This window comes from Leucoraja erinacea, chromosome 2 (assembly GCF_028641065.1).
Source record: "Leucoraja erinacea ecotype New England chromosome 2, Leri_hhj_1, whole genome shotgun sequence".
Classification (NCBI taxonomy): Eukaryota; Metazoa; Chordata; class Chondrichthyes; order Rajiformes; family Rajidae; genus Leucoraja; species Leucoraja erinaceus.
In genome coordinates, this window is record NC_073378.1 from 22,580,504 (window position 1) to 22,605,717 (window position 25,214).

Sequence of the window (25,214 nt, forward strand, 5' to 3'; positions counted from 1 at the left end):
ATGCTGCTGCACCCGCTGAGTTTCTCCACTGCCTGCAAATGGTTGTTTGGGGGGTTTGGGTTGAAATAAAAAGGCACTCTCCTCTCCCCCCCCCCCCCTCTACTCTCCCCCCCTCTTCTCTCCCCCCCCCCCCTCTCCTCTCCCCCCCCCGTCCTCTTCCCCCGCCCCCCCCCCCTCCTCTTCCCCCCCCCCCCCCCTCTCCCTTCTTCCCCCCTCTCCTCCTCCTCTCCTCTCCCCCTCCTCCTCTCCCCCCTCTCCTCTCTCCCCCTCTCCACTCACCCCCCTTCTCCTCCCCCCCCCTTCGTTGCCTATTTCCTTCGCTCCATAGATGCTGCTGCACCCCGCTGAGTTTCTCCACTGCCTGCAAATGGTTGTTTGGGGGTTTGGGTTGAAATATAAAGGCACTCTCCTCTCCCCCCCTCCCTTCCCTTCCCCATCCTTTTCCCCCCCTAATCTCACCCCCCCCCCCTCTCCCCCCCCCCTCCCCCCCTCTCCCCTCCCCCCCCCCCTCCTCCCTATTTCCTTTTCTCCCCCCCCCCCTCCCCCCCTCTCCCCCTCCCTTCTCCTCTCCCCCCTCCCTTCTCACCCCTCTTCTCCCCCCCCTCCCTTCTCCTCTCCCCCTCCCTTCTCCTCCTCTCCCCCCTCCCTTCTCCTCTCCCCCCCCCTCCCTTCTCCTCTCCCCCCCCCTCCCTTCTCCTCTCCCCCCCTCCCTTCTCCTCTCCCCCCCTCCCTTCTCCTCTCCCCCCCTCCCTTCTCCTCTCCCCCCCCTCCCTTCTCCCTCTCCCCCCCTCCCTCTCCCTCTCCTCCCCCCCCTTCTCCTCTCTCCCTCCCCCCCCCCCCTTCTCCTCTCCCCCCCTCCCTTCTCCTCCCCCCCCTCCCTTCTCCTCTCCCCCCCTCCCTTCTCCTCTCCCCTTTGTTTTTTTATATACTGAACCTTTTTGTTTTTAACATGGTGTTCACAGTTTTATGCTTAGAAGAATGAGTCATAGACTAAGAGAATGAAATAAAGTGGAAACAGGCCCTTCGGCCCAAATGTCCCAGCTACATTTGTCCCATCTGCCAGCATTTGCTCCATATCCCACCAAACCTGTCCTATCCATGTACCTGTCTAACTGCTTCGTATGAACTTATGTCAACACATTTGTTGCACTGCTGCAAGTAATAATTTTATTGTTCCTTATTGGGACATATGACAATAAAACACTTTTGACTCTTGACTTATGGCTGTTGCTAATAAGAATGTCATTATTCTGTTGTTCGTACATATGACAATTAAACACTTTCAGCTCTTGACCCTCTTGGCAACAACATTTAAATGGACTTGTTGGCCAGAAGGTGTTGTTGTTGTGCTGTATGAATCTATGGCTCAATACAATATTGAAGGCTGTGAAAACAAGAAGGATTTGGGCTTTATTTAGCATTTGAGTTACAAGAGGAAATGTTGCTGTACCTTGTCTTCTAAGTGTTTTATACCATGAGTAAATCTAGTTGCTTGGTCATTAGTTAGGGTTCTGAGAAAATTAAATTATCAAAGCAGCAAAAAGGATTCTTTAAAATGAAATTAAATTCATACGTTGTATGATCGGTAGATGGTCTGTCACCCTCTTCTCCTGGATGTATGTCTGAGCCTTGTCCTGTGGACCACTGAAACACATTTTCAGTTGCCGATAGTTCCACCTGCTGCTCCCAACCACAGGAGATCCCATTACTGAAATTACAGAACTTCCCAACTGTGGAGAGAAACATACCGACATTTTGATATAGTACTTTGTGGTTCATTAACATTGTATCTTACAAAAGTATTTCTTATGCATCATGCTAGGATCCTATTATAGATTTTGAAATAAATCTTGTTAAACCGTAGTGTTTGGACCAAGTAAAAATTGCAATAGCAATAGCAATAGCAAAACTAGCCAGAGAAGGTCACCCCGCGATCTACTTTCACAACATTGCGAAGTATATGATCAACATTATTTGAGTACCATGTGCAGTTCTGGTCCCTATTTGATAGCAAAGATATGATTACATTAGATTTGAAAAGATTCACATGGGTATTGACTGGATTGGAGAGCTTGAGTTATAAGGAGCGATTTGGAAGTTTGGGTCAAGGAAACGTTTATGTTCCCGAAGCAAAAAGGAGGCTAAAAGGTAACATGATAGAGGTAAATAAAATTATGAAGGGTATAGTTAGGATAAAATGCAAGGGTCTGTTTTCACACAGAGAGTGGTGAATCTGTGGAATTCTCTGCCACAGAATGAAGTTGAGGCCAGTTCATTGGCTATATTTAAGAGGGAGTTAGATGTGGCCCTTGTAGCTAAAGGGATCATGGGGTATGGAGAGAAGGCAGGTACAGGAGGATACCGAGTCGGATGATCAGCCATGATCATATTGAATGGCGGTGCAGGCTCGAAGGGCCGAATGGCCTACTGCACCTATTTTCTATGTTTCCCATGGTAGAAGTGTCCAAAACCAGAAGGTCTAGGTTTAAGTTGAGAGTAGGGAGATTTAATTGGGATCTGAAGAGTAAATGTTCTCACAAAGAGTAATGAGTATCTGGAATCAGCTTGCCAGAGGAGGTGGTGGAAGCAGGAACAGTAACACCATTTAAGTGGAATCTTGGCATGTATTGAATGAGTAAGGCCAAGGAGGATATGGAATGAATGCACATACCCATGTGGGATTAATTTTGATAGTCATGGATGCAGTTATCAGAAGGGCCTGTTTCTGTGATGTCTATACTGAATTTAGTTTTTCTTTAACTTGGTAATATTAATTAGAGATGAATGATCAACGAATTAGAGATCACAGTGTTTATAAGCTGATGAGATATGCTTTCCATTTATGTGTACACACACCAACAAGTTTTGTTTCCCTCACTACAATCGTGCAAAACTATCAGCATAAGTGACTTCAAACAATATAATCCCACACTTTGATAACAAGCAAATAACTATGGTATAATGCAAACATATTGGAGTAGGCATTTAGGCCAAAATTCACTGCTAAATGATTAGAATATACCTGATCTGAGAGGCAAAAGCATTCTGTATATTAGTTTCTAGGCAGTCAACTTACCAAGAAAGGTCAGGAACCCTTGGACAGGAACATGAATTGAAAGGTTTAGTGAGAATTGGGTCAAACACAGGCAAATGAGACTATCTTTGTATAGCATCTTGGCTGGCATGGACAGGTTGGGCTAAGGGCCTGTTTCCATGCTATATGATTGACTCTATAACAAGGAAGACATACAGAGGCTGCTCAACTGAGCAAAGATGCCAATGTCAACTAAAGCTAGAGACGGGTCTTGAGATGTGTGGGGAGGACAGCACTGTAGCTATCATCGAGTCCAACAAATTAACCATTCAGTCCTCTCATTGATTTAAAATTTGACATTGATATGCGCCGGTGATAATACTTTATGCCACCAAAATAAGATTTGATCCAGTAATGGTTTTTGAAGTACATTGGAATGATGTAATGCTGTGTTATGCATGGTGCTGATCTCACAATCTTGCTTGTTTGTTAGGAATCTTACCAGTTCTGTCAGAAGTTCTCCAATGATCGGTTTCACATACCCTCCATATAATTCATAAAAACATAGAAACATGGAAAATAGGTGCAGGAGTAGGCCATTCGGCCCTTCGAGCCTGCACCACCATTCAATATGATCATGGCTGATCATCCAACTCGGTATCCTGTACCTGCCTTCTCTCCATACCCCCGATCCCTTTAGCCACAAGGGCCACATCTAACTCCCACTTAAATCCAGCCAATGAACTGGCCTCAACTACCTTCTGTGGCAGAGAGTTCCAGAGATTCACCACTCTCTGTGTGAAAAAAGTTTTTCTCATCTCGGTCCTAAAAGATTTCCCCTTTATCCTTAAACTGTGACCTATGTATTATGGAATCCCGAGACCCAGGATTCCATAATACATAGATTATGGAATCCTGCTAAACCAGTAATTAATTTACATTCAGCTTCCCAGTGTCTAATTGCACGTCAGACTTGAAGAAGAGTTAGCCCATTGCTAGCTCAGGCTCCAGCGTGCCAGCCTTTCCCTTGTAAAGCTGGTTCTTCCCTTTTGTTGGACCATTGTAGGTCGGCAATGCCACAACAACAACAGCAAAATATGCTTCAGTGCTGAAGAGACATACTGCCCTGGTAATTTAAAGTTCCAAAGGGATTGGCTTTATTCTCAAAACTATTAATTCTTTCATTTCCCCTTATACATTCATTGATGCTGGACAGAATATGGTTCCCACTTGTGGCTAGTCAATTTATTTTGAACAATGGCCAGGAATAGAGTTATTTCATTATTTTACTTCCCTCCCTTTTTATGTAGGCCAAAATAAGCAAACAACTGTGTAAAGTATAGAAAGTTGTATGCTCCCATCACAATGACATATAGGCCTATATATATCATTCCAACTAAATATTTTAGTATGCATAATTAATAAGAAGATTTATCACCATGATCACATTATAATTTGCTTAATGTTTTTCTCTTTCCATGCATGGGCCCAAGCCAGCTCTGCTCATTGATTTAGTCCTTCAATAGTGGTATATCCGTAATTTATAGATGGGAGCCTAATGTTTGCATCTGCCTGGTTTAGCAAAGGCAGCCTCATGTAGAGACAACTGTAAGGACTGTTGGACCAAAATCTGTTATTTTATCAAAGGCAAAATGTGACTTTTGATACAAAAAGTCAAAAACAGAAAATGTTTCTTTTTATCTGCGACAAAAGCAGAAAATACCAGAAATATTCAGTGGGTCAGGCCACTTCTAAATGGAAATTACTTCGGAGGCAAAGTCAAAGTTTCGAGTCAATCACCCTTTGTCTGGTTCGAGTTATCTTTCCCCGCAATTGCTGCCGAACCTGCTGAAGAGCTCATGTATTTTCTGTCTGTATTTAAGATTTGTAACTTTTGCTCTTCAGTCTCATTCTTAATATGTCATACTTTAATTCATTTTACACCTGAAATCAGCTATTTGCATGCTACCTGCTGTGCCTGGGGAGCGTCAGTCCATACATGATGGAAAACAGGATGAAGAGAGCAGATCAATGATTTTATAAGTTCATAGGGACAAAAAAAAAAAATGCAGGTGGAAATGAATTGGAATGCGCAAAAAGAAATCAACTTTATAAAGAGTAGTAACAATGAGCAACTTCAGCAAAAAGTTAATTTAGAGATAAAGGTAGAATATGGAGCAATACAATAAAAGGGACAAAGAGAAAGATAAAAATTGCCCATGAGAAAGTGAAACAAAGGCAGAATGTAAATTGTATGGAAAGCTTATTGTTATTCCATTACAGATAGAATAAGCAAATATTCAACAATGGGGAGATTCATATGGAAGATTTAACTCTTTGGGCTAAAGGAATCAAGGGATATGGGGAAAAAGCACGAGCGATGAACAGCCATGATGATATTGAATGGCGCTGCTGGCTCGAAGGGCTGAATGATCCTGCACCTATTTTTCTATGTTTCTGTTTCTATTTCAGTATAATGGGTCTCGCTGAGAAGTGTAGAATTGAACATCATTTCATTTCTGTATGAAAAGATTATTTTAATATTTTCTGTGTTTTTACACCTCTTTACGTTAAATGGAATTTTGGAGATTAACATTTAATTGTTTTCTTTCCTCAAACTTATTGTAATTGTCTTACATATAATTACAAATAAAAATGGATACCTACCACAGAATAATTCATCTGAATTGTCAGAACAATCTTCCCTAAAATCACACTTCTTGCTAATGTCAACACATTGTCCATTTGTTATACAAACAAATTCATTCATTGTGCAGTTGTTGGGCGGAATAGTGGAAGGTTTTGTTGGTCCCGATGTTGTTGAAATTATGGCTGGTAAATCACCTGAGTAAGGACAATAATCAGAATTACTCCAGTTCTAAACATGTTTTTTTTTTTTGAAACATAGAACATAGTGTCTGAATAATATGGCCACAATCAAGTGCTGTTGAAAACAGAAACGCCTTGCCTGGTCTGAATCCCACTTCTGCTCTGGACTGACATGCACCACACACCTGATAACTGCTCTGTTTCCACTATCTTTGTTTCTAGAACTCACAATATTAACTGTGGAATAAATGACATGGTCTAACATTTTGGCAGTCACCATTTCTGGACAGTCATTGAGCAGCATCAGCTTGTTGACAGGGTTGTCTTACGGGAAAATCATTCATTTTTAAACTAATCATGCTCTATTGACACTTAAAGCTCTAAACTGGAATAAAAGTGATAAGAGGGAACATAGAACAACACAGCACAAGAACAGACCGTTCATCCTACAAAGTCTGTGCCGAATGCAAGGCCAAGATAAATTAATAAATTAAAGAAATAAATTAATCTAATCTGCTTGCACGTAATCCATATCCCTCCTTTCCCAGCATATTCATATGTCTATCTAAAATCCACTTGAACATCTGCCTCCATCTATCCAGCGTGTTCCAGGCACCTGTCAGTGTAAACAAAAACTTTCCCTGCATATCTCATTTAAACTTTGCCCCTCTCACCTTATAGCTATGCCCTCTAATCGTTGACCTTTCCACCCTGGCATAAAGGTGCTGACTATCTAGCCTATCTATGCCTCACATAATTTTATATACTTCTATCAGGTCTCCGCTCAACGTCTGGCATTCTAGAGAAAACAATCCTAGTTTGTCCAACCTCTCCTTCTAATCCAGGCAGTATTATGGCAAAACGTTTCCTGCACCCTCTGCAAAGCGATGGAACAGTGACAGACTGACAATAAAAGAACATTTTAACCATATAACCATATAACAATTACAGCACGGAAACAGGCCATCTCGGCCCTACAAGTCCGTGCCGAACAACTTTTTTTCCCTTAGTCCCACCTGCCTGCACTCATACCATAACCCTCCATTCCCTTCTCATCCATATGCCTATCCAATTTATTTTTAAATGATACCAACGAACCTGCCTCCACCACTTCCACTGCAAGCTCATTCCACACCGCTACCACTCTCTGAGTAAAGAAGTTCCCCCTCATGTTACCCCTAAACTTCTGTCCCTTAATTCTGAAGTCATGTCCTCTTGTTTGAATCTTCCCTATTCTCAAAGGGAAAAGCTTGTCCACATCAACTCTGTCTATCCCTCTCATCATTTTAAAGACCTCTATCAAGTCCCCCCTTAACCTTCTGCGCTCCAGAGAATAAAGACCTAACTTATTCAACCTATCTCTGTAACTTAGTTGTTGAAACCCAGGCAACATTCTAGTAAATCTCCTCTGTACTTTTAAAATGTTGTCCTGTGTATCAAGACACCGTTTTTTATTTCTCTCTGCTAAAGTAGCCATATGATAACAAAATTGGTTCAGAATGAAAACTGCTCAATTTGTTTTGATACAGTTATTCCAGAATTCCAGTCACCTTCTCAAGAGTTTACTTGTGAAATGGGACCCATTTCTGCCCCTTAAATTCCTTTGTCATTCCAAATTGTTCAGACATCACCCATAGAAGCATCGACATAGAAACATAGAAAATAGGTGCTGGAGCAGGCCATTTGACCTTTTGAGCCAGCACCGCCATTCAATATGATCATGGCTGATCATCCAAAATCAGAACCTCGTTCCTGCCATATCCCTTGATTCCATTGCCTCCACTGCCTACTGTCGCAGATAATTGCACAGATTCACAACAAAAAGATTTTCCCCATCTCAGTCCTAAATCGCGTACCCCTTATCCTTAAACTGTGATGCCTGGTTCTGGACTCCCCCAACATCGGGATCATTTTTCCTGCATCTGGCCTGTCCAATCCCTTAAGAATTTTATATGTGTCTATAAGATCCCATCTCATCCTTCTAAATTCCAGTGAATATAAGCCCATTCGATCTAATCTTTCATTATAAGCCCAGTCGATCCATTCTTTCATCATCAACCCAGTCGATCCACTCTTTCACGGATCACTCATACTCAGTCACCCTTGGTGGCTGTTTAAGAATACCGTGGCATCTTTAAGGGCTGCAATCTCCCTCTCAGTAGTGTTAGTGTGAAATCTTTTCCTTTGCTACTGTTGGTCTACTGCTTTACATTTAATATTTCTTTCTGCTTTTCATTTCATCTTTCATTGTGAGCTTGAACAATTATATTCCACATCACTATGATTCAAAACATCAACAGCGATGTCGGGACTAACTCCGCACAACTCCATACGGCTCTGGCGATCGAAGTGGGACCGGCCCCGCGAAGCCATACGGCTCAAGCGACCACGTTACGTTGCGCTTGCCGCATGCAGTCGCATGCTCGTTGGACAAGCCCTTAACTCTATGATCTAGTTCCTTGACCCGCGTTTAATCATTTGTTTTAATATCTCCTTTGCTGTTGTCAAGTCGTATCAGATTCAGATTCAGATTCAATTTTAATTGTCATTGTCAGTGTACAGTACAGAGACAACAAAATGCATTTAGCATCTCCCTTGAAGAGCGACATAGCAAACGATTTGAATAAAAAAAAATAATAATAAGTGTCCGGGGGGGGGGGGGGGGGGGTGATTGGCAGTCACCGAGGTACGTTGTTTAGTAGAGTGACAGCGGCCGGAAAGAAGCTGTTCCTCGACCTGCTGGTTTGGCAACGGAGAGACCTGTAGCGCCTCCCGGATGGTAGGAGGGTAAACAGTCCATGGTTGGGGTGAGAGCAGTCCTTGGCGATGCTGAGCGCCCTCCGCAGACAGCGCTTGCTTTGGACAGACTCAATGGAGGGTAGCGTGGAACCGGTGATGCGTTGGGCAATTTTCACCACCCTCTGCAATGCCTTCCGGTCGGAGACAGAGCAGTTGCCATACCATACTGTGATGCAGTTGGTAAGGATGCTCTCGATGGTGCAGCGGTAGAAGTTCACCAGGATCTGAGGAGACAGATGGACCTTCTTCAGTCTTCTCAGGAAGAAGAGACGCTGATGAGCCTTCTTGATCAGAGTAGAGGTATTGTGGGTCCAAGAGAGGTCATCGGAAATGTTGACTCCCAGGAACCTGAAGCTAGAAACACGTTCCACCTCCGTCCCGTTAATGTGGATGGGGGTGTGTGTGCCGCCTCTGGACTTCCTGAAGTCTACAATGAGCTCCTTGGTCTTCTTGGAGTTAAGGGCCAGGTTGTTGTCAGCGCACCATGCTGCTAAGTGCTGGACCTCCTCCCTGTAGGCCAGCTCATCGTTGTTGCTGATGAGGCCAATCACCGTTGTATCATCTGCATACTTGATGATGGTGTTAGTACCATGTACAGGTGTGCAGTCATAGGTGAAGAGGGAGTAGAGGAGGGGGCTCAGCACACAGCCCTGAGGAACGCCAGTGTTCAGGGTGAGGGTTGAAGAGGTGTGCTTGTCTAACCTCACAGACTGGGGTCTGTTTGTTAGAAAGTCCAGTATCTAGTTGCAGAGGGAGGGGTCGATGCCCAGGTTACCGAGTTTGGTGATCAGTTTTGATGGAATAATGGTGTTGAATGCTGAGCTGTAATCGATGAACAGCATTCTTACATAAGTGTCTCTGTTGTCAAGGTGGGAGAGGGCGGAGTGAAGTGCCGTTGAGATGGCATCCTCCGTACTCCTGTTCTTGCGGTAGGCAAACTGATAGGGATCCAGTGTGGGGGGTAGGCAGCTTTTGAGGTGTGCCAGGACCAGCCTCTCGAAGCACTTGGTGATGATGGGGGTAAGTGCAACTGGGCGGAAGTCGTTGAGGCTTGCCGCAGTGGAGTGTTTTGGCACTGGCACGATGGAGGTGGCTTTAAGGCAAGTGGGGACAACTGCTTGGGCAAGTGACAGGTTGAAGATGTCAGTCCAGACGTCTGTCAGCTGCGCAGCACAGGCCCTGAGCACGCGCCCGGGAATGCCGTCTGGGCCAGCAGCCTTACGTGCATTAGTCCTACTCAGTGCCACGTACACGTCGTAGGGGGCGAGTGTGAGGGGTTGGTGATCGGCAGGTAGCACAGCCTTGATGGCTGTCTCTAGATTGTCCCTGTCGAAGCGGCCATAGAAGTGATTCAGCTCCTCAAGGAAGGAGGCGTCGCTGGATGTGGGGGTGATGTTGGAGGGTCTGTAGTCCGTGATGGCCTGGATGCCTTGCCACATGCGTCGGGGGTCGGAGTTGTTGTTGAAGTGCTCCTCAATCCTGAGCTTATGGCAGTGCTTGGCCTTCCTGATGCCCCTCTTCAGGTTAGCCCTGGATGAACTGTAGGCTCGAGCATCGCCTGACCTGAAAGCGGTGTCCCGTGCTTTCAGCAGTAGCCTGACCTCGCTGTTCATCCATGGCTTCTGATTCGGGTATATGGTCACCTGTTTGAGGGAGGTGACACTATTGATGGTGGAGTTTATAAAGTCCAGAACAGAGGATGTATAGGAATCAATGTCCGTGTGAGAGTCAAGGGTGGCCTGGGCTGCAAACGCCTTCCAGTCAGTGTTTCCAAAACACTGCTGAAGTGTGAAGTCCGCTTCCTCTGACCAGACTTTAACTGTCCTTACAGTTGGTTTAACCCGTCTGATGAGTGGGGAGTACTTAGGGAGCAGGAACAGTGAGACGTGATCAGACTGACCAAGGTGGGGGAGGGGGATGGCTTTGTAAGCTTCAGCCATATTGGTGTAGACTTTGTCCAGTGTCTTGTCTACTCTAGTGGGGAAGGATACATGTTGGTGGAATTTGGGGAGTACAGTCTTCAGGTTGGAGTGATTGAAGTCACCCGCAACAATGAAGGCTGCCTCGGGGTTGTGCGTCTGTTGTTTGCTAATGGCAGTATGCAGCTCTTTCATTGCAAGCTTGGCATTAGCATCAGGTGGGATATAGGCTGCAGTCACAACAGTGGAGGTGAACTCTCTGGGCAGATAGAACGGTCTGCATCTAACCAAGAGGAATTCAAGGTTAGCTGAGCAGTGACTCTCGATGATGGTGGAGTCCGTGCACCATGCTTTGTTTACATAAATGCACAGACCCCCCCCTCTGGTCCGACCAGAGTCTGATGTCCTGTCCGCTCGGAGTAAATGACGCCCCGATAGCTGGATGGCGCTGTCAGGAACGTCAGTGTTGAGCCAAGTTTCAGTGAAGATCAAGATGTTGCAGTCCTTGATCCGGTTGTGGGAGGTGATCCTTAGCCGGAGTTCATCCATTTTGTTTGCCAGTGAGCGCACGTTGGCGAGGAAAAGGCTAGACCAAGAGTATATGATTACTCTTGCCTGAAGCTCGGGACTATTCACTGCATTAAAGTTTCTACATGAATTTGAACAATTATTTTATATCATCTAATGATATATGGTATTTGCCACCCATACTGTTTTATGAAATACTCTGCATATTCTCCTCTTTACTTTCTGTGGCAACAAAGTGCAAGATTTGTTCCTATATAAGTTCATACGTCATTGGAGCAGGCCCATTGGAGCAGGCCCATCAAGTTTACTCTGCCATTCAATTATGGCAGATCTATCTTTACCTCTCAATCCTATTCTCCTGCCTTCTCCCCACGCCCATTGACACCCGCACTAATCAAGAATCATGATTTAATTGGAGACACACATTTCTTTACTACTATAATGATGATTTTACTTTGGAGTCACGTGAGTGACTTTGTGAAGAACCCCGCTAAGGCGCATGCGTATCATATCGCTAGACGCATGGTGCGAGTCAGACATGGGAGAGGACGTCTCCCTAGAGGGAAATGCAAAGAAGCAGGTAAGAGACTGCAAAATTTTTCCCACTTACCTTGCAGGTAGGAAATACAAGAAGCTGCGGGAAGCTGGAGGGGAGAACCGCGGAAATAGCGGGTAGCCAGCAGCCAGCAGCAGCCGATAGCACGCGAATCCTCCGGAGAGGATTCCTAAAAAGCTAATTTTAGTAGCAGAACAGCTGTGCCCGACGTCGCTCCCCGCACCGGCAAGATTGACTGCTGCCGGGCGGGAAGCGAAGCAACACGTTCCGGGGGTTTTCCAGACCAAGGCGAGTCTAGGTTGGATGCAGTCGCTAGCGGCTCCGGAGCCGATTGAAGCGGCTGCACCACCCGGAAGAGAGAGAGCCGACATCGGGGACAGCAGCCCAAGGACCTACGCTACGGGGTCCGTGGGGCTGCGGGAGGAAGGACGTTCCTCCCAAACGGCAGGCTGAAAACCAGTACAGGTAAGAACAAACTTCCCTTACCTTTGGTTCTTTTTTCCAGACGTGGCTGCTGTATTCTGAAGAGCAGCAGGCAGCCAGCTAAGGACGTCAGGGCAGAGCCACAGACGTTACTGCTGTGTTGCTGAACAGCAGGCAGCCAGCTAAGGACGTCAGGGCAGAGCCACAGGTCGTTACTGCTGTGTTCTGAACAGCAGGCAGCCAGCTACTGATTTCAGTATAGAGCTGAAGTGCTGCCACACAGAGTTTGCTGCTGCTTAATGACCAGCAGCAGGCAGCAATGAATGTCAGCACCAGCATCTCCCATAAGGGAGCGAGTGCCAAACTTCACCCTAAATGGGTAGAGGTGCCCGTGAGTACCAGGACCATGGGGAATGACCAGTGCCCTTAGGCATGGGGACCGGCTGCGGGAAATACCGCGTGCGACTAGTGCCAGAGAGCACCAAGGTCGGCAGGAGCGGTCCCATATATATATTAAAGCACCCGCGACGACTAGTGCCCGAGAGCATGTAAGTCGGCTGGAGCGGTGGCTGGAGGAAATTTCTCCACAGTGGCAGGCTCCGGGATTGGAGGATAGCCACAGTGGGCAAATAAATATAAGTCCCACAGCAGTTTTCCCATAAGGGCTGCATGAAATGTCAGACGCCTCTGAGGAGGGTATGGAAGGTCTGACGGGGTAAAATCTGAGCAGGTGATGGAGCCAATTTCCCCTATTGAAGGGGGGGATAAAACAACCTGCTGAACATGATGAGCCAGTACTGCCAGCAGAAACACACTGAGAATGATCTCGAGAAGGATGGCTGTGAGTATTGAAGGGCTGTGAGTCCACCCATCAACTTCAAGCTAATATTTTTGCTGAAGTGTTGGCAAGGCTTTTATACCCCGGGGATATTGTGCTGCTCTTAATGTAGCCATTGTTACAGGTGCATTTGCAGACATGTTGGGAAGGCCGTTAGGAGTCGGGATATTAAAATCCGTAATACTCTGAAAGGTCTCATGGCGGGCATAACAGCTTTGGCCCGCATGTTAAAAAAGGTGGAAAATATTAGTGACCACAAGGATGCCATTAGCACTAATTTTTGTGATGTGCAGTTTCAAGGGCCATTCAGCCAGCTCTAGACCCTAGTTCGCTATACTATGTAAGCAAAGAGCTATAGACCCCGTTATTTGGGGGGAGACCTGTCTAAACAGGTAAAAGAATTGGCGAGGAGGCTCGACTTTGGGGCTGATTAGAGCATCCAGAGGATATCTGGGGAAGACATTAACCTTATGTGCATCCTAAGAGAGGTAGTGTTTGTAATTATACTACAAAGAATTGGGCAGAGGTACCCAGCAGCAGCGTCCTCTTTAGGGTTTGGCCCGGGACGACCACTGTGGAAGATGCATAAGTTTCTACGTCAGCATCTACCCTAACATTAACCTTTAGGCCCTCCACAACCACGCATGAAACCAAGAAAAAAAAATAATAATAAAAATAACTTGGTTACCACCGATAACCATGGAGGTAGGTGAATTTGGTGCTCCAGCATTAATAGGGAGCACGGAGGTTGGAGGGACATTGCAATTTCATGTTGAAGCTTGGAGTAATATATCTATGGACAGATATATCCTTAGCAGTTTTTAAGGGATATCTGATAGAGTTTCTACACAAACAAAACCCTCCAGTACAACATAAACCGGACAGATATACATGCTGGTAATGGATAAACCAAACCTGAACAACAGGATTTGTCTCAAACATCTTTATTAGAAATAAGAAAGATGCGGGTTGCCGTATTATTATGGATTATCAATGCTTCACAATGTTGTGCAATATATTCATTTTAAAAATGGATACTTTTAGCAGTGCTAAAGAGTTAGTGTTCAGCAGGCTACTGTATGGCAAGTATTAATCTTTAAGATCCTTGCTATTCAATATCCAACAGGGAGAAAAATTTTAACCAGTGTTGGGACTGCTGCAACACCAAAATCATAGAGTAATGGCATAGTTGGATGATATCCTTATTGTGGGAATAACTTATGAATCGGCATGTTAGGCAGTGGTTGCCACTAAACAATTGTTTGAACAGCTGGGATTCATTGTCCATCCACTTTAGTCAAAATTGACACCATTAACACATTTAATATGTTAATGACTTTACTAATATGGAAAGCCACAGAGTTCAATGGGCTCATAATTATAGAGGCCATTTATTTTGGCCAATGGAGCTAAGGATAGAAGCTATCAAAGAATTACAATGTTGGGAACACAATGTTGGGATACTAATTCAGTGGCAGACACCAGGTCATGAAAATTTATTGAAAGTACTGAATGGATGTTGGATAGAACGGTATTTGCTAAAATCAGTAAAGTATGTAAGGCCGGATATTAGAATTGCATCCAGGGTTAAATCACCAGTTACCGAGGTATGTATCATTGGTACCAGATCCTGAGGCAGAAGCTACAGATGCTGTTTCACTGCACTAGGGGAGGGTTTTATTTATGTATTTCCTCCTTTTCTACTTTATAAATTTGGGTACTAAGGGAAATTCAACAGGAATCGGTATCGGGGATGTCTTAGTACCTGATTGGCTTACCCAACTATGGGTTTTCCGGGGTACAGGACATGGTGCTGGAACCATGTATAACGGTAAGACATAGTCCTAAGTTGCTGGTGCATCCAGTAACTGAGGATAGCTATCCATGTCATAGAAAATATTGATTTAGTAGGTTGTAGACTCTAAAACACCGCTACGGGACATGGGGCTATCAAAAAGAACTGTGGACATGATCACAGCAGCACAAAGGGTCATATTAAAAATGGACTAATTACTGCCATAATAACTTTCTGGACCACAGAAATAAGGATGTTCCGGCGGTGCTAGAGTTTCTCACCAGCCTGCACTATGGAGGACTGAGTTTCAGCACTGTGAATAGTGCCAAAAGTGCATTGTCAAGTTATTGGTGGCAAGGAACAGTAAGACAGTCTGTGGGATCACATCCTCTGGTAGTTAAAATATTTTAGAGGAAATGTTAACACCAAGCCACCAAAAATAAGATACAACTATATCTGGGATGTAAGTGTGGTCTTGACCTTGCTAAGGAATTGGTCGCCGGGCTACAGCATTAAATCTGGGAAACTAACTAGAAATGGTAATGCTGATGGCGCTAGTCACAGCGCATAAGCTCCAGTTATTGCTAAAGTAAGACTGGATTGCTTCACTATTGCGGCACGAAGTTTGGGGTTTGTGATCCAGGACCGTATTATTAAACAAAATAGGCCAGGATCAGCGGGGCAAGTCATAGAATGGATGGCCTACCCGGAGGACAAACGCCTCTGTATAGTGAAGCACGTTTTTGTTATACAGTGAAAGTACAAAGGCTATCAGAGGCAAGGTATGGCGTTTAATCAGCTATAAGAAACTGTACTGTAGAGTGTAACTCAGACCTTTTCGGGGTGGCTGAAATATGGGTTAAGATAGGCGGGAGTGGACAATAACATATTTAAATATCACTCCACCAGGGCTGCAGCTACATCCGCAGCAAGACGCCTTGATGTATCCATGGACCAAATCCTCAGGATTGCAGGATGGTTGTCGGAGAAAACGTTTCAGAAATGTTATAACAAACCAGTTAGCAGTATGGGAACGTTTTCGGGGAACATTTTAAGTTCTGTATGATAATTTATCCCTGAAGAATACAGGGTTATGATTTCAATTGATTAGATATTATTGATCATTTCCATTAAATAATTGGTATGAATGTTTTGAATATAATTAACAATTTCTCCCTAACTACCAAGGCAGTTGTGAAGCATGGACTCGCTCCACGGCATGAGGTCACAGAGCTTTGAAATCTTCACGAAGTCACTCACGTGACTCCGAAGTAAAATAGTAAGATTAAACGAGAACTTACCAGTTTGAAGTTTGATCTTTATTTTATGAGGAGGAACGTTGAGGGAATACGTGCCCTCCGCTCCCACCCTCATATGGCCATATCTTAAACTGGTATCTCTTTAATAATCTTACTATCTTAGGTCATTATAGTGTATCTGTGACCTCACACCGCTGCTTTGAAGAATGATACGCATGCTCCTTAGCGGGGTTCTTCACGTATTCCCTCAACGTTCCTCCTCATAAAATAAAGATCAAACTTCAAACTGGTAAGTTCTCGTTTAATCTTACTATTTTATATAGCCACATTAGTTATATTCTGTTCTACATTGCCTTTCAGTTCTGGGAATGATTGATCATGGGGTGCAAAAAGAGGCCAAACTTCAGACTGAAGAAGGGTTTTGGCCCGAAACGTTGCCTATTTCCTTCGCTCCATAGATGCTGCTGCACCCGCTGAGTTTCTCCAGCTTTTTTGTGTACCTTCGATTTTCCAGCATCTGCAGTTCCTTCTTAAACACTTAATGTTAATGAATGCCTGTTACACTATTTCTGTAATGAATATGCTTACCTCTGTAAAGATCACAATTCATGAAGGAAAGGTCATCAATTCCAATGTCTCCTCCTAGGTTATCTCCTACAGTGCCTTCCACTAGTATCTGTTTCAAAATACAAAAACAAGAATGTTATCCTCGTACTAACTGCCAACTTATAAAAGTTATTAGATCAGCGATGGGAACACATTGTTCAATAATAAATACCAAATACTACAGCATCTTACTATACACCCTGCATGACAGTCGTGATGTTGTGCAGTCATGACTGTGCAGCCTAATTCTGCTCTAACTGTATATACAAGTTTGTGCATGACATCACTGAAGTGGACTGGATCTGGAGCAATGACGAAAGGAACATGCAGGAAGGACAGGTTGCACGGTGGCGCAGTGGTAAAGTTGTGGTCTTACAGTGCCAGAGACCCAGGTTCGATCCCGACCAAGGGTGCTGTCTGCACAGACTGCACTCCATGAACGCATGGGTTTTCTCAGAGATCTTGGTTTTCCTCCCACACTCCATAGACGTACAGGTTTGTAGGTTAATTGGCTTTGTATAAATGTTAATTGTCCCTAGTGTGTAGGATAGTGTTAATGTGCAGGGATTACTGGTCGGCACGGACTCGGTGGTCCGAAGGGCCAATTTCGGCGCTGCATCTCTAAAACTTAAAACTAAGAAGACAGCAAGCATAGTAACGTGGTGTCATGACATCAATCTTCCCAATGTCAGTAAGATGGAGGAGCTAATTATTGACTTCAGCATACAGCTCTGTCAATACCAATGTTACCAAAGTGGAGATTGTCACTGAGCCTCAAGGCCCCTAGGTGTAAGCATCACCAGCAATTTGTCCTGTGCAAATAATATTAAAGCCACAGTGAAGAATGCACACCGATGCATATACTTCCTCAGCTGTGCATGTTTCCAACATCTCTTACTGACATCGACAGATGCGCCGTAGAAAGCATCCTATTGAGATGCATCACAACTTGGTTTGGCAACAGCCCTGTCTTGTAGTACAAGAGAATTCTGGATGCAACTTGGTCCATCACACAGACCATTCACCCCCCCCCCCCCCCCCCCCCACCCCACCTTCCCCCATGGCCTTCACTTTGCTTCCCGAAAGCAGCCGACATCATCCGTGACCATTTGCCCTCTTCCCATAGGCAGAAGGTACAAAAGCTTGAAAGTATGTGCCAACAGTTTCAGAAATTGTTTATTTCTTGCTGTTATCAGACTACGGAACAGTCCCTCCCATACTCTAAGGGTGTAGTCCTGATCTCTCAACCTACCTCATTGTGTCTGTTGCACTTTGTATTATTTGCACTTTCTTTATAGCTGTAATGTTATAATGCTATGGCACTAAATTCTGCACTGTATTTTCCCCTTTCCACTAACTGTTGTTCCTGTGTCTGACCTGACTGTGCTCATGTATAGTACAGTGGCGGACTGGGTCTAAAAATATCGGTTGCCAGGAGACAAAGGGGGGCCCACCCACAACTACAATGCTATCATTTAACAGGGGCCCACTTGCCATCACTTCATCAGGGGTCCACTTGCCATCGGACAAGCTGACACCCTGGCAAGTCTGCCACTGATACTACACTTTGACTGGATAGAAGGCATAAAACGTTTTTCACTGTATCTGGGTGTACATGACAATAATAAACCAGTATCAATATCAAGCTGCAGTGGGAGAGATTAAGCAGCATTGAGGAAATTTTGACCTGTGATTCTGTTTAATATGAACTTGTATTAATCTCAATGCCTTTGATGCCCAAATAATCCTCATGGTGCAATTTGAGGCAAATCTCACCAAGGTCATGTTAACTGCTATCATAGATTTTAATTACTGTGATGTGAATACTGAATGGGAAAAAATCTGTTTCACAAAGTGTAATTACACTAAAAATTGGTGATAATGTTTTACTGGCCACAATTACTCCTAATGCAAGCAACTTATTGTTCTTAAAAAGATTAGTTTAATAGTATTGACTTAATCATATGCTGCCTCTTGATAATGTACAATATTATGCACTTAGACAGCATTTCACTGACTAACATTCCATTAACCTCAAAAAAGGTCCGCAGTATCTTCAAAAAGGTACTGAAATAAGAAGATGAATTTTGAAGATGCACTTTGTACATCTATAGATCAAACACTAATACTGAATGGATTTCAGATGCTTACAAGTCATGAAAGGCTGGGATTGTAGAAGAAACTGATTCTACCAAGGATGAAACATAAAAATTTGTTAGTATGCTTTACGAAGTTAATTGTTTCCATCCACTGAAAGACTAGGTTGTTTCAATTGTAACAGGATTAAATTCCCCATGACCGAGAGGCAAGAACATTTCTCATGCTGTGAAATATGACAGGGTACAAATGCACGGCTCATTTCATCACTTCACTTACTACTTCAGAGGATGGATTATTTCACTAAGAATAATGTATGTGCGCCTACACAAAACACTTGTTTGCACTGGAGGTAGAGCGCATGTACTATCGAGAATCATGGAGAGACAAGGCGAACTGTGTCATTTCTTTCACAATCTCCATTCAATCAGCATCTGGAACACACACGTCATCACATAACTCTTCGATATTCTCTTTCATATTTTTTGGAGAAAATTATTTATTTGTGTCATCTAATTCTTTCTTTTATTTATGAAATATCTATGTGCCGTAATTTTCATATATCAATCCAGCATTTAATTTCTGCATGCCAGATTTGTTAGGCAGTGTTAGCACAAGAACCTTATCATGTTCAACTACAAACAAGAAGGGTGGATGAGCTCAGTGGGTTAATGAATATTTGACATTTCAGGTAGAGTCCCGCAGTAGGACTGGGAGGGAAAACAAAAGGTTGCCAGTATATAGCAGTATGAGGAAGGGAGGGGTGGGACAGAGACCCACAGTGCATGTGAAAGGTGGACTCAGTGGAAGGGTGGGTGGGGGGATATTATGGGCAAAACGAATCAGGTGAGCAAGGGGGAATGAACCCAGGTGGATGGGGAGAGTGGTAGAATATGACCTTGAATTAGAGAATTCAATGTTCATGCCATAGCGTTTTAAGCTACCCAAGCAGTATATGAGATATTGCTCTTTCAATTTGCACTTGCCTTTACCATAAAAATGAAGAAGGCAAAGGACAGATAGATCAGTATGGGAAAGGGCAAGAGCTAAAATGACATGCAACCAGAAGCTTGAGATGATCATTGTGGACCAAACGCATGTTCTGCTCAACATGGCCATCTAATCAATGTTTGGATTCTCCATTGTAGGAGGCCACATTGTGAGCACTAACACAGTAGACTAGGTAGGAAATGAAGCAAGTGAACACCTTCCTCACCTGGAAGAGCTGTTTAGGTCCCTGGATTGATGAGAGAGCAAGTAAAGGGATAAATGTTACACTTCCTACAGTAACAGAGGAAAGTGCCAAGAATGGGTGTGACAGAATGAATGGAACAAGGTGTCATGAAAAGACGTTTTTGTCTGGAGATACAAATAAACTATTTCTACTTTGATCAGAACATTAAAAATCAATGAATCCATTTCATTAAATTAATTATTTCCATCACACAAAATGCCTATCCTTTTTTTTGAATCGGAGCTGAATTTGACCTTCCATTGGTGACACAAGGGATGGCAGATGCTGGAATTTGTATCACAAAAAGAAGAGCACCTGTGGGACCCCAGTGAATGAGGCAGATGCTATGCTATAAATTGCTTTCTACAGCACATCTGTAGGAGTTGGTGTGGGTTGTGGGGGACATGTTGAACTTCCTAAGCCTTCTCAGGAAGTAAACAGGGGTTGAATCTGTGGTATTATGCAATAATAGAGTAAGGCTGAGCAGAGGGGCACTAGGACCCTGCCAGAAGCCAGGCTCCAGTAACCGGTTGTGTCTGGAAAACCCAGGGTGTCGGCAGAGGGAGAGAGAGGCCTGGGCTTACACGAGGCTGTTGCAGTGGCTGCTGTTATTGTACAGATTAAAGGTATACTCTGTTTACGTCGTGGTACGAGCCTTATTACAAGCATAACTCGACATGGTGCCAGAACTGGGAGACTTGTAAGCAAGAAAATAATTAAAGAAGAAGAGGACGGTGTATCGTTTTGGCGGGAAATAGGAGACGAGCTGGCAGATATGGCGCAACCTACACCAACTGCTACGTTCACAATACAACCTCCAGAGCCATTCGATTTTACCAAGCCTCAAGAATGGGAGCGTTGGATCAGGAGATTCGACCGCTTCAGGCTTGCAAGCAATTTAAACGCGACGTCGGCAGAAAACCAGGTGAACACGCTAGTGTATTGCATGGGCGATGAAGCAGAAGATGTGCTAAAGGGGCTAACGCTAACTGCAGATGAGAGGAGGGTGTACACGGATGTCAAGGCGGGCTTTGATGCATTTTTTGTGCCTAAAAAGAATGTTATCTATGAAAGAGCCAAGTTCAATCAGCGTGTGCAACTGCCAGGAGAAATGGTGGATTCCTTCATCACTGCTCTATACGGATTAGCCGAACACTGCAACTATGGACAGTTACAGAACGAGCTGATCCGCGACAGGTTAGTGGTTGGGCTGAGAAACGTCTCATTGTCCGAAAAGCTACAGCTAGACAGAGACCTAACCCTTGAAACTGCTATAACAAAGACAAGGCAGTCTGAAGAAGTTAGACGACAGCGGTTTGACTTAAGAGGAGAAAATAGCGGTGCTAGCAAGTGCTCAAATGTTGATGCTGTGCATGCTAAAAGCTACAGAAAACCCAAATTTCCCTCAAAGCCTCAGCCACAAGCACAAACACCAGGCAAAAATAAATTTAATACACAGCCACAGCCAGGTTCAAAGGCCTGCTATAGATGTGGAAAAATTCCCTCGCATGGAAAATTGGAATGCCCTGCTAAAGATGCTGTGTGTCACAACTGTGGCAAAAAGGGACATTATGGCAAAGTGTGCAGAAACAGTGCAAAATCTCTCAATGCTGTCACTACAGAGGAAGAAGAGAGCTTTTTCCTGGGATCCGTGGATGCTGGAAAAGACCCATGGACGGTGCAGCTACAAGTGAGACAACAAAAAGTGTGCTTTAAAATAGATACTGGTGCTGATGTGACCGCCATGCCAGCGGAGGTGTACCATGACATTACAGGGGGGCATGATGTGAAGTGCCTGGCAGTGTCGACACGACCATTGTTTGGGCCAGGGGGCAATGCACTCTCTGTCCTGGGCGTAGCCAGAGAAACACTGCGCAGAGGCAACAAGACAGCCATAGAGGACATTTATGTAGTAAAAGACCTCCACACTGCACTGTTGGGAAGACCTGCCATAGAAAGGCTTCAGCTTGTGTGCAGGGTTGACGGCATCACCTTGGGATCAGAGGACACCAACATCTATGTAGACTCTGTCATCAGCAACATTCCTGTCAGTGGAGATTATCTGAGCAGCCTACGGGAGCACCTACAGGCAGACAGCACATGCTCTGCACTGATGGAGTACTGCACAGACGGCTGGCCCGACAAAAGCCAACTGCAGGGAGTGCTGAGACATTACTGGGCTGATAGAGCAGTGCTGACTGTGCACGATGGGCTGCTGCTGCGGGGCACGAGGCTCGTCATCCCATCAGCCTTACAAGGTGATGTGCTGCAGAGACTACACGAAGGACACCTGGGGGTGACAAAGTGCAGGGGCCGGGCCAAGCAGACGGTATGGTGGCCAGGACTCAGCAGCCAGCTGAATGACATGGTGCTGAAATGTAGAACCTGCATCCAAGAGCGAAGGAACGTCAAAGAGCCGCTGATGCCAACGGAGATGCCAGACAGGCCTTGGCAAACCTTGGGAGCTGACCTATTCACGCTGAAAAACAAGACTTATCTGCTAGTCGTAGATTATTTCTCAAGATATGTGGAAGTTGCGCTACTATCACCCACAAGGTCCACAGATGTGGTGGTGCACCTGAAATCCATATTTGCTCGTCATGGAATTTGTGAATTTCTTAAAAGTGACAATGGGCCCCAATTCTCAGGTAGCCACTTTAAATCCTTTGCAGCAGAGTATGGCTTTATGCACATCACGAGCAGCCCCAGGTTTCCTCAGAGCAATGGGGAGGCGGAACGCGCTGTACAAACCGTGAAAAACTTGCTAACAAAGGCGTCAGACCCATATCTTGCATTGCTGGCCTACAGAGCAACCCCTCTACGGAACGGCTATAGCCCGGCCGAGCTGTTGATGGGGCGCCGCCTCCGCACTACAGTTCCTGCCCTTCCAACCCTGCTGAATCCAGTTTTGCCTGACTACAACGCGCTGGGGGCCAAAGAAAGGGAGAAGAGGTGGAACGACGCAAGATCCTTCGACAAGAGGCACAGAGCGAGAAATCTGGAGCCACTAATACCTGGGGAGGATGTGTGGATCACCGATGCACGAGTCCAGGGCAAAGTGCTATCTACACACAATGCACCTCGCTCTTATATCGTCCAGGTGCCTCAGGGCACACTGAGGAGGAACCGGCAGCACTTGGTGCCGCTGCAGACCAACAGTGAGGTAGTCGACGCGGATGAGCCACCGGTGGGAGAAGAGCCAGCTCCACCAGAGCCAGCTCCACCAGACCCAGCTCCACCAGTGACAGCATCACCCAGCGGAGAGGGCCCCACCACAGAGACTGTGCGGACTAGGTGTGGGAGAGAGGTTAGAAAGCCGCAGAGACTTGATTTGTGATTTATTGATCTGTTTTCTACAATAAAGAAAAAGAGAGAGTGAAATGTGATGTGAAAATGTTCTGTAAACCTGTTACATTTACCTGAAACCTGAAAGAATAGTTCACAGTATGGTAACGTGTAAGTTATTTTATTTCTATTTTGCATGCTTAGATCAGGGACAGGTCTTCCAGCAAAAGGGCAGAATAAACCCCTTAAGACCTGCAGAGACAAAGGTAGTCCACCCTTTGTTCTCAAAGAAAGGGAGATGTGGTTATTATGCAATAATAGAGTAAGGCTGAGCAGAGGGGCACTAGGACCCTGCCAGAAGCCAGGCTCCAGTAACCGGTTGTGTCTGGAAAACCCAGGGTGTCGGCAGAGGGAGAGAGAGGCCTGGGCTTACACGAGGCTGTTGCAGTGGCTGCTGTTATTGTACAGATTAAAGGTATACTCTGTTTACGTCGTGGTACGAGCCTTATTACAAGCATAACTCGACAGAATCCTCTGTGAGACTGCCTACAGCTGCATACACTGCTGATATTTTCTCAGCAGCCCCAGTAAAGGAGCCAGCATCACGAAAGTTTAGTTTAGTATAGTTTATAGCACCCTGAAAGGCAGTTTCCCCCCTTCCCCCTCCCCATCACGAATTATATCAGCTCTTTGTGTATAACTAGTAATAACAAAGAGCTGACATAACTCGTCGGATCTGGCAGCATCTCTAGAGGGAATTGACAGGTAACAATTCAGGTCGGGAGCCTTCTTCGGTCCCGACCCGAAACAATGCCTTTCCATTCCCTCCAGGGATGCTGCCTAACCTGCTGTTACTCCAGCATTTTATGTTTTATTCAAGATTCCAGCATCTGCATTTCCTCGTGCCTACACAATATAATTTTCTTTTTGATTGAGAAACATACTGCATATTACATTTTAAGGTTGTATGAATCATGCATGCTTTCCTTGATAATTATGTTTTTAATAATCCTTTCTAATAATCTGGTGCTTGCCCTGCAAATTTTACTACTTAAGGGATGGATTTGATTAGTGGGACCTGTCATCATTAAAGTAGCAGGTCTAATGTATAGCTATAGTACATAGAAAATTACTGCCATTTTAGAAAGAACCACATGTTATTACAGACTGTTTGGACAGAACTAATCATTGTGAGTCACAAAGGAAGCAAGCACACGATGATGCATCAGATAGGTCTTTGAACAAACTTTATCTTCGAGGAACATTAAAGAAAGATAAACTTTCACTCGTGGTGCACAATAAATATATTTCATTTATGTTCCTTTTATTTCAACCTAGGATTAAGAATAAATTAAATCATACATTTTTCATATTTACAGATAATTCAGAAATCAGCAGGACTGTTGAGCAATTGGCTACTCTTTGTACTCAAGGAAATGTTTTTTCCCTCAATCCTCAAAGGAGAGGAATATTGATATAAAGCATTTAATTAAAATCAAATTAATTAAAATTAAAATCAAAATTAATTGTAATCAAATCAAATTAATTAGTCTACCTCAAATTAAAATCAGAGCTTTTTTTTCACCGTGAGTCAATTCTATACTCCATTGTGGCAAGGTAATGCCAGATACATATTGATACTGATTACATTGAATCAGTTTGATCATATCTAGATTGCTAATCATGAATGTGGCACCATAGAACATAACAAAATTAGAAACACTCAGAAAGGAATCAATAATGATAGAGAAAGATCAGATAGCATTTGAGAAATTGGCCAAGCAAAGGCTGATACGTAACGAGATTAGTCACAAAGAAAGTTCTCTTTTTACTTTGTGTATTGCAGTTCAAAATACAATCTTATTACACCAGAAAACATTAAGGAGAGCAATGGTCCAAAAAATATATATCCTTGGTGATTTTTGATTTGACAGAATGTCCAAAGTGTTTCTTAATACAATGTATTCCTTTGATTGTTGTTACACTGGGCAAACAATAAACTATCGTTTAAA

The 25,214-nt window shown here is 44.3% G+C and overlaps 1 protein-coding gene across 1 annotated transcript in view; it reads right to left on the reverse strand.

Moving 5' to 3' along the window:
* malrd1 (MAM and LDL receptor class A domain containing 1) overlaps window positions 1-25,214 on the reverse strand; it is a 312,060-nt gene that overhangs the window by 233,778 nt on the left and 53,068 nt on the right. The window contains exons 12-14 of the mRNA XM_055652737.1: window positions 16,569-16,656; window positions 5,702-5,878; window positions 1,574-1,730 (exon numbers count right to left, since the gene is read on the reverse strand). Of these exons, the coding sequence (XP_055508712.1) occupies window positions 1,574-1,730; window positions 5,702-5,878; window positions 16,569-16,656 (422 nt within the window). The remainder of the gene's footprint in view (window positions 1-1,573; window positions 1,731-5,701; window positions 5,879-16,568; window positions 16,657-25,214) is intronic.